At 38.5% G+C, this 16,446-nt stretch overlaps 2 protein-coding genes across 2 annotated transcripts; both read left to right on the forward strand.

Moving 5' to 3' along the window:
- The first annotated feature begins 1,878 nt into the window (after window positions 1-1,878).
- Window positions 1,879-9,812, forward strand: LOC139282730 (protein shisa-5-like). The gene is made up of 5 exons (XM_070902577.1): window positions 1,879-1,995; window positions 3,301-3,454; window positions 3,953-4,095; window positions 8,558-8,812; window positions 9,518-9,812. The coding sequence occupies exons 1-5, from the start codon at window positions 1,929-1,931 to the stop codon at window positions 9,700-9,702; spliced, it is 804 nt and encodes a 267-aa protein (XP_070758678.1). The 5' UTR covers window positions 1,879-1,928; the 3' UTR covers window positions 9,703-9,812.
- A 3,038-nt stretch (window positions 9,813-12,850) lies between these two features.
- LOC139282859 (protein shisa-5-like) lies at window positions 12,851-15,820 on the forward strand. Its single transcript, XM_070902758.1, has 5 exons — window positions 12,851-12,991; window positions 13,351-13,507; window positions 13,657-13,817; window positions 14,382-14,540; window positions 15,024-15,820. Exons 1-5 carry the CDS (start codon window positions 12,925-12,927, stop codon window positions 15,161-15,163), a joined length of 684 nt encoding a protein of 227 aa, XP_070758859.1. The 5' UTR covers window positions 12,851-12,924; the 3' UTR covers window positions 15,164-15,820.
- The last annotated feature ends 626 nt before the right edge of the window (window positions 15,821-16,446 follow it).

The raw sequence follows: 16,446 nt of genomic DNA on the forward strand, positions 1-16,446 counted from the left end.
TTGAGTATTTCAATTTTGTGCTGCTTTATACTTCATTCCACTACAATTCAGACGGAAATAATGGGTCCTTTGATTCTTTGCTGATAATACATTCATACTTTTATTCAATTAACTATACTTATATTTTCACATTGTGATATTGCTACTTTGAATCAAGTAAAGGATCTGAATACTTCTTCCACCACTGCCCCTAAGTGACCAGCCAAATGATCATAAAGTTTGAGAATCTGTGTGTCAGGCATAGCCCATGTGGAACGTGAAACCTACAATGTGATCTGTCATTTCCTCTCATGTCTTGGGACCAAAACAATATTTTACCTTCGAATCTTCTCTGAATTGTCCTTATAAAGTTAGAAGAGTAAGTGAAACAGAAAGGTATCACCAGGACCCATGGGAGTTTAAGCATAATAATCAACATTCAAATGAATTACAGTTACACACTACTTTTATGTTTGAAACGGAAATGAAAAATCAGGGCGGTGCTTTCGTTCTCTCAACTACAGATACATTAGACTGCCCTCAGCAGCCAGATGCACTTCTGCAGGCTCTTTACCAACCACACACAGCAACCACTCAAGCAAAAAGACATGGTGGGTGAGTCTGTATGGAGTCTACTTGAGAGGGTGAAAAACTAAGATGTCTTACTCTTACTATTTCCTGTTACCACAAATGTCCTTGTGGTATGTGTCATTGTGCAGTGCAATTTGCTTGTGCCTCCTAATCAGACTGCCTTTTTGTTTTCACATCATCATTTCAAATTCATTAATCAATCGACAGAAAGTTTATTCACAACAGTTTTTGTTTTTGAACCAATTCATCGTTTAAGTAATTTATCAAGTACATAATTAGTTCCAATTTGTTGACTTCGGTATGTTTGAGTTTTGGACTAGTGTTTTTTTAAACCAGTAAATTGAAGAGAAAAACTGGGCAAATGTCCCAGTGACACCTGTATTATTACATAATCATGAGGCCCCATCTTGTAGAGAAGACTTAAAATATTGTTTTAAATGCCTTTATTTATGCCTTTATCTTGTGCTTACACAGTGCATGATCCTAAATAAATAAATACTTAACCAAGAAACCACAAACTTATTTCAAATGACTGACTAATATGTACACAGTGCGCAGAAAGTCTAAGAAACAGGTGACACAGCTCACTTTTTCCCTGGGGCCCCCTAGAGGGTTCATCCGGCCTTGACTCAGGCTCTGAGAAATTATGGTTGACATTTTTCACATTTTTCTTGTATTACAAACGATTAGTTGAACAAATCAACAAAAGTAAATAATTCAATGCAAGATTAATTCATAATGAAAATAAATTTTAATTACAGGTCTAAACATAAAATACCCTTTATCAAGGGTTAGGATTAGTTATTTTTGGGGCACAAGGCTGGAGTTTAAGTTTAATTGCTTTATATACTGCTGGGTAGCTTGTGAGTTCTCCAATTGATAAAGGCTTATTTTAACCAATGATAATACATCATAATTGAATTGTTGATTATATTTTTCATTATTAATCTGAATTTGCACAAAAAAATGACTAAAGTTATCAAATAAATGTAGTTGAGTAAAAAGTACAATAGTTGCCTCTAAACTGTAGTGGCGTAGAAGAAGTATAAAGTTACATAAGCTATAAATACTCATGTACCACCCATTGCCTGGAGAGTGGGAGGTGGCTGACAGGAGTCCAGCAGCTCATACTCCAGGGCCCTTAGGGGACAAAACGCTTAGTATAACGTTTCAACTTCAACACAAGGGGAAAAAAACATTACAGAAAGATGGGCGGAACATCGACTGAGTGAGTGTCACTGTTTGTATAGACGATCTTTGCAACGGCTGATAGCGTCAGTTCAGTTCAGACCTCCTGTTTCCAACTGACGGAGGAGAGCCCCAGTTTCCTGCCTGAATCCGGGAATCTTGAAGTAGCCATGGCGTCAGGCCTGTCCAGTGTTGTTGTGTTGGCTTTGTACGTGATTCTGGTCCCTTGTGTATCTGGTGAGTTTGATTTTTAAACTCTAAACGCTCGTCTCTTCATTTGCTTCTTTGTCTCTCGCATTGTTGTTGGCGTTGTTTCATTTACTGCGTGCTTTAACGTTAGCTAGCTCAAACCGGGGCTCACGCTGACCGAAGTCGGGGCGATGTCACTGACGTTCGCATCGCAACCGTCGGGTTGTCTGTTAAAAGTTACCGTTTGTTGTTCAAACGTTGTTTTAACATTGTAACGTTTGCTTCAGCTAGTTAAAGTGGGATCAGTCGTGTCCAGTTCCTCTTTTTTAACATTTCAAGGTCGACATCGGTTGACAAGGCGAACACAAAGATACACACCGACAGATTTAAGGGATTGACTCAACTAGCTATAGTTAGTCGTTGTCAGTACTTTGCCCTATCATCTACCCTGTAACGTCACCTATTGTCTAATGTAAGCTGATCACTTTAAACAGATATAATATTGTTTGAAGAATCTCTTTCCCTTATAAAATCCATCATCTATTGCAATATTTGTGAGGATCAACAGCGCAAGCTGAGATACCCTATTTGATACAAATAAGGTTGGACAAAATAAAAAAACTCAGTATAACGCAATACAAAAACCATAAAGTTGAGTCAACACCTCTCTGTACAGTTTCAACAAAACTGAACAGCATGACATGTATGTTACACTGCATTATTTTCAGCTAGTAAACTGGCAACTGAGTGTATATTTTGATAACACCAGAGATCATTGTTCTGTTTTTTTCATGTTTACAAATATTAATTAATTAATGTAGAGCTACAACTAAGGGTTATTCTCATTATCAATTCATTTTGTCTATAAAATGTCAGAAAATTGTGTAAAATGCCTATTAGAATTTCCCAGGGCCCAAGGCGACATATTCACATTGCCTTTTGCTTTTTGTCTGACCAGCAGTCCAAAACCCAAAGACATTCAGCTCATTAACATACATGATGAAGAAAAGCAGCAAACCCTCACATTGGTGAAGACAGAAGTAGGGAATGTTTGCAGTTTTTGCTTGAAAAATGACTGAAACAATTAGTGAAATATAAAAACAACTGCCAATAAATCTTCGGTCCATTAACAAATCGAGTAATCGCCTTATTGTTTCCGCTTTATTGGATTGTTCTGGGCTCAGACCATCAAGTCAATATAGGAGCTGAATTAGCAGTGATGCCTGTTTTAAGTGGGTTGAGGCGTGTATGTGTGTTTCATGAGTCTCCTTTCATGCTTTACTCCTATTTTCCCATCTCTGATCACCACTACAGCCAGGCTAACCTTTCCTGCCCCTCTCTGCTTTGTTACAGCCAGGGACCGGGACTGTCAGTCCTACACAGATTCACTGAACACGTACCACTCTTTCAAGAGTTGCAACACGGGATTTTGCTGTGGTAACTGCTTGGAGAGATACTGCTGTCAGGATAGTTTTTGGCGGTTTCCTGAGGATAAACAAGATGACTGGTATTCTATTCTTTTCTTTTTTTTTTGTAATAGATGATAAATTACCTCTGACCATAGCTGAGATACATTTCCGTGTTAGATGGTGGGACAGAAAAAACGGTTTCCTATTGAGTCTCTCTTTTTGTTTCTGTGTAAGCAGAGTCGTTGCGGTGTGTTTTGAAATGATACCAAGCAACAAGAAGTAGTTTGTTGTGCACGACCACCAGCATGAAGCTAATGTGTGAATCAACTGCAACTTGCAGCAGAAGTTTCCTTTCACAGAACAGATTCATAAAATATGTTTAGCTTACATGCCTGATGTTCATTTCATTTTACAAACTGGGTGATATTCTAAACTTAAAATAGAGAATTGATGTATTGTGTTTTTCAGTAGTGATTATTACATAAGGGATACTTGTGACAAATATTGTGTATTAATTATGTTTACTATCATATCAAGTGCTAAAAGATTTGAAATCATTCAACGTTTTTGTCTACTGTTTTCTTTGTCTTTTTTAGTGAATACAATTCTTTTAGCCATAATTCTGGACCGTTGCCCATGATCACCGGTATTGGTGCCTTTGTCGTCATTTTGCTCATCCTCATCTGCTGCTGCGTGTGTCCCTGCTGCTGCCTGTACAAGGCATGTCGCAAGCCAAGACGTAAGTAGCCCTCCACTAACAATTTAATACTGTCTATTGTTGTTGGTGGCCAAGAGTTTGTCTGCCTTGATGTTTCCAACGGCCAATGTTTCAGGAGGTCAAAACAGGCCGTGGTTTGATTTACTGATTTGGTCGACTTAAAGGAGTAGAGCACCACAATGCGGATGCAGACATTTTTCTACCAGTGAGGCACTGATGTCTCCATATTTAGTAGCCATATCTTAAAACCCCTTAAAATGACTGTTTTTCTTTTGCAACATTTTGACTTTATTCACTTTCACTTCACTCTACTCACTGGTTGCAGGGTTGTGCAATATGATGATACTTACAGACAATTTAAGTTTTGACTACCATCAGAGATTTAGCTGTTTTTACCGTATCTATCCCTTTGATGTCTCTGGTTGTATTGTTTACGAGTTCACCAGCTAAATTCTGATCAGCTTACATCCTGGAACTACCTGAACAGCAGGATAATACAGAAAGGGTTGAACAGGTGTTAAATAAACAGAAACTTAAATAAGTTTAAAACGAAAGTGAAAGACTAAAGTAATTGCATCAATGCCATGAAGTACCTTGATCTGTTAGGCGTTTAATTCACTGGATTTGCCAGAAACAGACGCTCCCATCCCATCATATATTATACCATAAACAGATTCTCAATTTGTTTTTCAGAATATTTATTATATGATGATACCACGTTATAAAATTACAGATACTGTAATAGAGGATTTTATCCATAGTGCCCACTACTAAACTGGTTCAGTCCTGTGGATGGATTCTCAGTTAGCCGGCACCTTGTCACACAAACATGAAGGCAGCCAGTTGACAAAAAACTGTAACCATCCACACATCATACGTTTTTAGTGTATATTTCTGATGATTTATTCTACTGTGGAAGTATTCAAATATCAAAATATCAATTTGAATCCACTGCATCCCATTACCCATTCATTGATAGTACTACCAGTAACTCACACCTCCTTTTTATGTAAAAAAAAAAAAAAGTACGGTCGGTGTGTATGACACTATCATATCACCAATTGCTGCATTTGCTTTGCAGACCTACTGTAACCCTGAACTACATTTCCCTAACACACAAGCCTTGAGCAGTGACCAGGTATTAGTATTAGTTAGGTATTATTTATACCAGGGCCAGGGTAACAAATGATCCATGTGCCAAAACACAAATGATCACCTCAACAGTCAGTTAACACTTAAACCAGTGAGTAATGTATTGACAGCATGGAGACACTTGTTGTTGCTTCTGCAGCATGTAGCTGCACATGTGGAGGTTTCCTGCACACAACCAACACATCTTTGACTTTGTCAGCTTCTTAGCCTACTGATTCTTTTTTTTTTTGGGGGGGGGGGGGGTAATGAAGAGTCAGACTCTTAGTTTCCAATGTGTTGGAGTTTTTGTCTGTCTAGTTTTCAAAGCGGAACATCAGGGGAGTCATTTGAGTTCGGTCGGCCCACCCACCTCATGACTTTTATTACTGCAATGGCTTGGTCTTACTAATAGCGCAGACATTGAGACACAGTGCACAAACCAGTCTAACATTCCCCAAATCACAATGATGTGCAAAGGGTACATGACAATGAAAAGGTACAAAGAGGTACTTTATTAAGTGAAGTAAACTCTGTCCAGTTCCTCATCTAATATATGTGTTTGTTATCATTTGGCAAGCTGTGCAGAGTTTCACTGTGGCTTTTTAATGATGGTGATGTGATGAGCAGTGTATCCTGCAGGTTGATGACTCAGTATAGTCACTGTTTAGAGTTCATGCTGCTCTCTGCTACAAGTCAAGGCCTGTTTATTTTCAATGCTATGAATTGGAGCATAGATATAATGGATTATAAGTTGTTAATAAGTTTTCTGCACCCAAGTCTGATGATATTCTATATTTTTGTTAATGTCAGAAAATCCCATGAAAAAAGTAAAACCAAAACCAACAATTAACCCGCACCAAACCCGTGGCTGAAAATAGTCCCCAACAAATACACTACTTTCACCCATTTGACTAATGTTTGCTTAAAACTACAGTGCCTAGCTGTTTTAAGGAAAATGTTTGCCCTTTTTTGAAAATGAAACTATTTATTTGTTACCTGTTTTTTAAAGATTTACATTCAGTAGGAGCCAATAGGGTTGCTGCCGAGAGCTACAAACAGACTGGGATTTGTTGACTTAAAAAAAAAAAGCAGAATATTGCTATATATATTAGAATAAATTATATTAATTTACATTTTTGTTGTCCCTTATATTTACACAGTAACTCTATGTACTTCGAATAGCTTTATTTACATCACGTACATTACAGTAACACACTACATCATTTCCATTAAAATCAAAGTAAAGAATCAATATTAATATGTTAATCAATATTGCTGTGCTGTGCTTTCCTGCTGTCTCTGGCATGGATACATCACACACAGTCTCTATTTTCATGTTCCTGTCACAGAATTGTGGTATGCCTCTGAGCAGCAGACACTAAGGTTTAACTGCTGCTGTTGTTTGGCTGTGACCACTCCATGCTTTTGTGCAGTCATCGTGTTCCCACAAGACTTGAAGGTTTTTGAGACAAGACGTCAGAATCAAACTTAATTAGTCCAAATTTCATTCATCACAAAGAGTCTGAGTAATCTTGCAGAGAGACAAACGGGATTTAATGCATGAACATTTTCGTGTCCTAAACCTTTCTTACTTTTTTCTCGTACGAGTTTTCCAAGTCAGATTCACCAAACTCTCTTAACTGGACAAACTTCAACAAAATCGCCGTTATGGAGGAGGTGCGAGTTCAGGAGATTTAATCATTAGCATAAACAGCACCTTAGTGGTCTATGTTTAATATGAAAGGTGATCAAGGGGGATAAAATAAGATAAAATAATCCTTTTTATTAATCCCTCAGCGGGGAAATGTGACAGTCATGGAGATATAACAAGAGAATATCATGGTGTACAGTAGGTGATGTCACTGTCAGGTGCAAAAGAGGATGATACCTAAAACCTAAAGTGGCAAGCCATGATGATGACATTATATAATAATTTTGCATTAAGTTTGTCTTCGTAATATATGTTGTTTTAGTGAATTTTGGTATCATATTTAAACTCCACATCCATTCAGATTAAGGAATGATGATTTCAGGTCAAATTAGTGTTGTTTTTCCCCCTGTGGAAACATGACTGATATGAGAGATCTGGACCACACGTGATTTTCATTCGTACCTAAGTGAAAAGGTACAAGAAAATAGGGGAATGCTGCATATTCTTAAAAGCGACTCTGTTCGTACGAGTGGTTCTTGCATGAGGCTCACTTTGCTTGGCTGAGACAAAGGAAGGAAAGGACTATTTTTTGATATTTTCCGTTTAGACTGGATATCACCTATGTATTCATGTCCACCCTTTAACCTGCTTCTCTGAATGAACTCCTTAAAATTCTCCACAGTGGAAGAAGGCGCCTGAGTTGTGTGTGCATTTGTGTTGACACTCGAGCACACACACCATTGTAAATACTACACACTCTACACGCTTCCTGTCAGTTTGGTATTTTTGCCATGCAGCGACTCAGCTCTGGCAGAGAGTGGTAGGCTAACACACGAGCAAGAATGTGGATGTCCTGACACTGCCTGTTACATGTCGGGATCACATCCAGGAATGTCAGAGCTCCACCTCGTGTGACTCACTGTTTCCACGACAACCACAGTGGGGGAAAACTCCATACCATCCCACGTCATTTACAGGAAGTGGTCAGGATAACTCCCACTCAAAACACATGGTGGGGGGAGTGACTGACACACGCAAACACATAGATACACACACCCAACTTTCTTCCCTCAGGGTTTTTTTTTTTTTTAAACAATGCTATCTTTCAATTTCACTTGCGCAGTGATGGATTTACACTTAAAGTGGAAACATTGAGAGTCCCTGCAAGGGTGGATGTTTGGTTCTTTATCTACATACGTTTATTTCAATCTAGCAAGGAGCAAGTCGTGATGAAGTTGTTTTTTAAAAGTAAATCTGTGTGTACTAATGCAGTAACCAAATCATGTTCAGTTTCCACAATAGAGACCTGATACTTTATGATAGATGGTGTTGTGTCTTAAGAGAACTGTTCTTTACTGCCTTACCATATCTCTCTCTCTTTTCATGAGAATATTTACTATAAATAAAAATATAGATTAAGTGTTTAGTGTAACCAGAAAAACATTCACAGGAGGTGTACTTCTTTCAGTCCCGAGTAGACAATACTGCTGCTGATAAGTAAGTGTAGTTCTTTGAATGTGCGTTGGTGTTTATGCTCTGAAAATATATGCTGGTTAACCAGGTGACATGCTTTGCATATATTTGGTGCAGTTTTATGCTGCCGTTTGTTTTTTAGCTAGTTTTAGTTTAGTCCTTTTAGTCCCCTACATAGTGTATATTGGCGGTATTTATCATCTGTTTCTGTGTTGCGTTTGCCTCCAGCTGTGATAGCTACCACCACCCACACCACAGTGGTCACCACCTCTCCTCAGCCATACCCCCAGCAGCCAACTGCAACACCTGGACAGCCTCAGTCCTACCAGGCGGCCCAGTATCCACCCTACCAACCCGTACCAGTGCAGTCGGGTTATGGAGCCCAGCCCATGCCCCAGGGCTATGGACCTCAGCTCATGCCAACATCACCCTACCAAGGACAGCCATTCTCAGCAGCACCGCCACCATCATATCAGGAAGCCAGTGAGTGTAGACATTTAATAACCTATACCAGTATTCATTTTGTCAACAAAAACTATGACAAAAAATATTTGTCAACCAGACTAAAACTAAATAAAAAGTAGCTTTTGAAAATGAGAACTATGACAAAATGTATTACGTTTTTTGTCAATGAATGAAGCTAAACGATGATTCGAAAAATGGACAAATTAAGTCTTATTCAGCGACCTGCATGCATCTGTGGAATTACACATCGAAGCTCCTGATTAAATGGATAAAGTTCTTCATTTCCCAACTTAAGTTATAATAGTTATCTGTGTTCTTCATACAGATTATAAAATGGATCTGCTGGGAACGGACAGAAATGAAGGTCTGGGGGGTTTTTAGGATCAACATTATCATCACACAAAGTTGATGATAACATAGTTTTATTTTTGTTTGTTTGGTTGTTTTTTTAGAAACACCCAGCACTCTGTAGAAAAGCACCCTTTTAACCTGTGGTAATGTTTCATTACAGTGTACCTTTTTAAGAAATGTAGCAAACACATCCTGCAATTTTGGTGCGTCAGAATAGCTGTAATCGGAAGTGGAGGTGGAATAACCTCTGCTGGTATGAAGTTGAGTCATGTCTGGATTTTGCAAAATAGGAAACAGAACTGAAGTTGTGGTAATTGTCTAAGCATTTATCAGCCCTCTCGTCCTCACACCATGCTTTCTATCTGTGTCCAGCCGGTCCTTACTACCCTCCCAACCCGATGCCTTACAGCCAGGCTGCATTCACTCCCGGCCAGCCAGCGTACCCTCTGCAGCCTCCTGTCCAGCCGCAGCCCAACGCTCCACAGGCACATGCAGACTACCTAGCCCAGCCAGCATACAACCCGGATTTTGTTGCACCACCACCCAAGACTGGATAATGGACCACAGTGCCACACTCTCAGCCACTTTAAACGTGCTGCAACATTTTCGAACTTGGCAGAACTGGAAATGTGTAATCTGAATCCAGATGAGATTTGTTTCTGAGCGTCTTGATTCATATGTTTTGGTGTGAATATAAGAATGTTATGACACATTTGTAGTTGTTGTTGTGCATCTGTTTTGTCGAGGAGTTGCCAAGTGAAAATGTTGTTACCTTTCGGCTCGTATTGCATGGACTTATACAAGTGGTGAGTTAGTTTGTTTGTTTGTTTTTTTTGTTTGTTTTTAATTATTTCTTAGTGGCCTCATTTTAGTCATCTTGGTAAATTACACATGAAACAATTGAGTCTCATTTTAAAATTTAGAGTAGATGAAGTGCTTTGACATTTTCCAGCCCTCTGAACATGCCTCAACGTCTCCCTCCTAGTGCCTGTCTGTACTGTGCACTGGCCAAACCTGCCTGACCTCTTAATTCACCATCTACACTGTAGATTCTACAGAGATTGCAGTCAAACTCAGCAGGGAAACTTTGGGGGACTTTTGGTGGCCGCGGCCATAATCTCATTGCTTTCTGACCGTTTATTTCAGACAGATGAAAGTGCTTTGAACCTTTTTTTCATGTACTCTCCCATGTTCCTTCCCTGGTGTTTTGGAAGACATGTAATGCTTTATATGTGTTACTTGGGAACAAATCAAGTCCAAAGTTTGTAATTCTTCTCACTAGAGGATTTATGATGGAAGGATGCTTTTCTTTTTCAGTTGACTACCGTTATTCAGAGGGTAGCAGAGTGAATTGTGTGTGTTCAGGAAAAAGCCTCCAGCAAAAAGGGAATGTTCATCATGTCAATTCAACAAAATAAGCCTTGCACACAGGGGAAGTTTACTTTACATTTCATTTTTTTGTGTTCATGTACAATTTTTTTCTTTTTTGCTCAGGTTGCTTTCATTCATCGTTTTCATTTTCCCATCTTACAACATGTGTAACTCAGCTGAAATGCATCGGCAGCTTTGAATGAAATAGCCAAAGGACATTTCTCTTTCTTTTCAATCAACCAAACGTTCACATAGTCAAATCCACAATAACAAATATTATACTTACAAAATGCAAGAAACAACTGTGCCTTCTTAGCCGTATTGCTTTTCTCATTTTAACGTGTGCATGTAAGTTACAACAGTTTCAAATCTTATTTTCTCAATTGTGTAGCCTTTCAACTTTAGTTCCTTTGCTCACAACCCAAACTGTGCATGTTATGAATCTTTAAAGGTCATCATTTTCTTATTCAGTATTGTGTTATTTGCCTTGTCAAATCATAAAAGATTTTTCTGGAATTCACCATTGCCTTTATTAGACTGTACCAGCATGACAGTCTGGTTTGAATAAGTAGTCTGTAGTTCTTTTATATCTAAAAAGCGAACTAAAAAGCCTCCCTTGTTCTGCTTTGTCAGTTGGGTTTTTTTTTGCAACAAAGCCATCACTTCTGCTTTCTGCTGACTGAAATTACTTGACGATAGTTTTACTTAAGTGACCTTTTTCTTATGATCCAGCAGGACTTGGAGAAGTACAGTCACAGCTCATGTGATGAGCCAAACATTGATCGTTTGAACCACCCTGTTTTAAATCTGTCACTTTTCAACTTCCTTTGTATAGACTTAGAGGTTGTGGTCAAAGAACACAGTACATAGTAACATTATATGTGAGTATCGCAAGTACAGGTTTCAGAATGACTTTGAGTCGCATCTGTGCTGTGGCTTACTTCATGTTGCCAGCTGACATATGAGAAACCACATGCCAGCTAATGAAAAGGGCCTCATGTCCTCACATTTCTTTGTAATTTACAAAACAGTTCATTTGTGAGAAATGTGCCTGTGTTTCTTACATCGACCAAGCGATTTGTCTGTGTACTTCATTGTAGGCTTGCCTTTTGTCTGAAATCTGTCTTTATAAATGTGTTCTCCCTGTGATTTCAGTCCTGTGGCCAGTGCTGATTCTTCAAGGTGACTTTATTTGGAGTGTTTTTATTTGCGTGTGTGGATTATAGCCATTTGTGTTGTTTATGAAGATAGAGATACCAGCAGAGATTTATTCTTGTTCGTCTGCGTTTCTTGTCCAAGAATAATTGTCATTGATGCTTCTTTGAGAATATATTTACATGACTTTTATTTTGTTAAAAGCCCACCACTTACTCTGCAGAGTTCAATAAAATATATATTTTCTGTGTTTCCCCAACTTTGGTTATTGAATTTTCAGAATAGAAGCTGATAACTCAAAATGCACTTGTGTCAAATCTACACAACTTAGAGGCAAAATAAACACAACAACCCTAACCCTAAACACTATTCAATTACTAAATAAGTGAATACATAACCAGACTAAGACATAGAACACTTATTAATAATGAGACGTGTCATAAGAGAATAAAAGCATAAGGACACTGTCAGAGGTAAACATGGTGGCCGGGTGGACTACAGGAGCGTTAAATCACAGATCACAAAATGTACTTAAAGCATTATAGTAAAAGTACTTTTGGGGCAGAATGAGCCCCTTTAGAGAGCTAAATAATTATACTATATATGTACAATATATCTCTGGAATGTAGTGGAGTAGAAGTATGAAGTACCATACAATTGAAATACTCAAGTAAAAGTTGTTGATAAATGAGGAACGATAGAGTGGGTGTAGGCAGAAAACAATACTGGTTCAAAGCACATGTGGGTGGATTTGACTGTATTGCATCCACATATATGTTGCTTAACTGTACAGGAAAAGGAACTGTATCAATGCTAGAGCCACCTGTTGATTTCAATTCCTTTATTATCATACAGGCTGCAATGTGTACGGCTAAAGAGTTGTGAAGCATAGCCAGTAAAAACAAATCGAAACCAGTTTTCTTGGCTTGTTTATCTGTATTGCATTTATTATTGTACATACTTTTTATGCTCACACATCACTAATCTCAATTAGATTTTTATTTGGTTAAATAAAATAAAATAAAAGACATGCATTCAAGGCATCAGTTGGAGGCACAAGAAAACTACATTTCTTTGAATGGAGCATTCTCTTATGTAAAAAAAAAAAAAAAAAGTCCAGTTGCAAGTCTTTCACATGAAGTAAGGAATGTTGTTGGGCTACTTGCTACAGGGTGGGACAGATAGACAGGTTGAAACAGTCATCTCACTGCAGAGTCAAAGTCATTTCCTTATTACACTACATCACAGCAGTTATGGTTTCAAGTGTCTTGTCCAGTCTTGTGTGTGTTTTGTGTGTGATCCTGCTCCCGGCTGTATGGGGTGAGTTTTATTTTGGTGTTTTTTCTTCAGGGTTTTGGATCTGGTGTGTCTCTGTTAATAATATTACAAAGAGTACAGTCTAGACCTGCTCTATATGTAAAGTGTCATGAGATAACTTTTGTTGTGATTTGGCGCTGTAGAAATAAAATTGAATTGAACTGAAATAAGTAACACAAGTGCCACAGTTTCTTTGATTTTACTTCTCATAAGCAATGAGACTGGTTTTGAGCTTGTGTGTACGTGTATGTTTAATTTGCATAAAAGAAGCAACTGAAACTTTAGCTGTTAATCTTATCAGTTCATGTTATACTGTAACCTTCAATACTCCTCACCGTGACCCTGTGTTTTATATGTTACAGCTGATTACTGCAGCAGCTATTGGGACACGGATGATTTCTACCACGATACACAGCAATGTGTCACTCAGTACTGTTGTGGGAGCTGCAACAAGAAATACTGCTGCAGTGAAACAAAATACAGTCTGACTGAAGAAGAACAAGAACACTGTCCTGAAAGGTGTGCTCCTGCTTTGAACCTGTGTTTCACTCTTCATGATACAAAGATTAAAAGACAGTTACAAGATAAGAAACAATACCAGCATTTTTGAGAAATATAAATATTCTAAATCTTTACACTTCTTAAAATTGAGTGTCTTTTTCCCCCAGGCCATACATTCAGAAAAGAAGCAGGATTGCTATTATTCTGGGAAGCATCTTAGGGTCTGTTCTCCCCATTGTCCTCTGTGTGGGTCTCATCATCTGCTGTGTGGCTCCTTGCTGCTTGTTCTACAAGAAGTGTCGAAAAAGACGCAACCAAAGGAGTCGAGGTCGGACACATTTTTGGCTAAGTGTAGTTTGTGTAGGCAACTACAGTCTAATTTATTCTTTCTTTGTACTGTGAGTGAAAGCAATTACAGTAAATGGGGAAACACCTAACCTTGCTCTGTCAAAAGGTAAAAAAATGTGCCTACCAACACCTCTGAAGCTCATATTAACACGTTGTTTAGTTAAATACATTGCCGTTTTATGGTTATATGCCAGATATTTGTTTGTCAGGACCAATTGCCAGGCAACCAGCAGGACCACAACATTTCTAGAATCTCTGCTGGTTGCCTGGAAACCGACCAAGAAATAGTCCGGCAGATAGCTGCCCGTAAAACAGTGAGTTGTCGATCACAATTCGTTTTTTTGTGCATCAGGCGTATTTTGTTGTCTTTGGACCGAGCTAGCCAACTCTCTGCAAGAAAGCGAATAATATTTAGCATATTTCCCAAAATAAACAAAAACCTGATCTTTTTGTTTCACAATGTAGTGTTGACGTATCAGTGGATTTGTGTCAGAGTATTTGTACCTTATTTTCAAACCAAACTCAATCTATGACTTACCTGTAGCTGTGAGAAACACCACCACCGTAGTCAACGTGCCCCAGCAGCCACTCCCCGCCTCTGGATATCAGCCGTCCTACCCGGGCTACCAGCCTGTACCTGTCCAGCCTGGACATGGAGGCCCGCCCGTCCCTACAGCACCACCACCCTCATACTTGGAAGCTAGTGAGTTACTTCATGACATTTAACTCATGACATTTGTAAATTTTAAGTCCCATGTTTCTAGTAACATTGAGGATAACTCCTGTTCCTCCATTACCATGAACGTGGACACTGAAGATCATTGAGTCAATCTCACATACACATCTCACTAGAGCACCAAATGTGTATTAATCCGCTTCTGAATATAGTCCCTGGCAAATTCAGTCTTTACTCCTGATAGATTGATATTTGCTTAAAAAAAACTACAGTGCCCAGGTATTTCAGGAAATAATTTAGACTGTACTATATGGAACTATATATATGTTTTTTAAAGATTTACATCTTCAGTAGGAAAGAATGGGCTGAGAGTAACAGACACGATAGGGTAGTCTTGTCATTGGATATGTAACACCAGCATGATCCTCTCATGATTATTGGGTTATTGGGTTAACCCGCAAAACGATTTTTCAACAACAAACCAAATGAATGTTTTTTTTGTCTTTTCAGCCGATCCAGCTCACTCTCCAGTTGCATTCAGTCCAGGGCACCCAATGTACCCCTTCCCCAGCCAGCCTTATGCACCGCCACCACATCTAGGCGAACTTGCACAGCCGCCCTACAACCCCTCTTATGGCCCAAAATCCTAAACTTAAACTGGATAACTTATTAGACCAAAACATTACAGAGAAAAAAGATATATGATAAAAATACCTTAAGCATGGGCACAACAGTTAAAGCGATATATAATTTTTCTGTATGTATTCAGATTCATTCACATTCGCTCAACAAATATTACATGAATTGTTGTTCTCAGTCTTGGTTTGTTCTTGAACAGCTGAGGAGTTTTTAGGATTTCCCTCCAATAACGGACACCTTGAACTGTGTTTGAACTGCCATTAGAATAGTTGAAATTATGATGAAACACATTTAAAAATGCTTATTTTCTAATGAACTCCAACTGCCACTAGAGGACGCCTCTGTCCCACTTTTATTTTGTGTAGAAAAGGGAGACAGCGGGATACTGTATGCTACATACTGGTGCTACCAAGTGTTGCTATCAAGCATATTGTTTTACATGCAAGACAATAAACGTTTGGCTGTTTTGTCTCATTATGATTAAGCACACTTCTTGCAGAGATTAAGGACTAAAATCACAGGCTCTGAATTTTAACCACTTGATGTAGAGGATTCATGGTTGGTTTGTCCTGATTCACTGATGATTGAAGAGGTTTATAGACTCTGTAGAGGTCCACATATAAACTTTAAGTCTGCTGGGTACAATAAAGAAACACTGGGTCATCCTCTATTGCCTGTAATTAATGTAATGAAACTTTAATTTTTTGAAAACTACAGTACTTGCACTGATTGAATCTATAGTACCACACCATTAAAGTAAGCCACCTGGGTCTGTTAACACTAACAACTCTGTGTTGTGTAACCTACAGCATCTCCAGAGACACTGAAGTGCGATTCTTTGCATTTTTTCAGTCCAAGTTTGCACATTTAGTCTCGTTCAGGGACACTTGGATTATTAAAACTCAGTTTTTATCCTGACGTACATCCTGAGCTAGTTTAAGAAACTTATGCAGTGAGAATAATATGATGTTGATAATTGCTATGGTGATTATAACTTGTTTATGGTACTTTTGTAATGATTTGCTTGTTTATGGAATAACTGCGGTGTGAGACTTCTTAGATTTTTTTTGTTAAAGCCCCTCAACAGTCATGAACAAGATTGACACCTCCCTGACTCTCCTGTTGGCTTTGTAGCATCTGGGTTGGGACAGCAAGTTGTCCGTTATCTGCCAACTGTGTTCTACTGTAGGACTGTAAATTCAGTGATACAGTGAACTGCAAATGCATTCACTTATCTACTATCAGATAGAAAGCATGGTTTGTAGAACATTTAACACAAGGGCAGACAGAGTGC

The sequence above is a fragment of the Enoplosus armatus genome, chromosome 3 (genome assembly GCF_043641665.1).
Source record: "Enoplosus armatus isolate fEnoArm2 chromosome 3, fEnoArm2.hap1, whole genome shotgun sequence".
NCBI classification, from domain to species: domain Eukaryota; kingdom Metazoa; phylum Chordata; class Actinopteri; order Centrarchiformes; family Enoplosidae; genus Enoplosus; species Enoplosus armatus.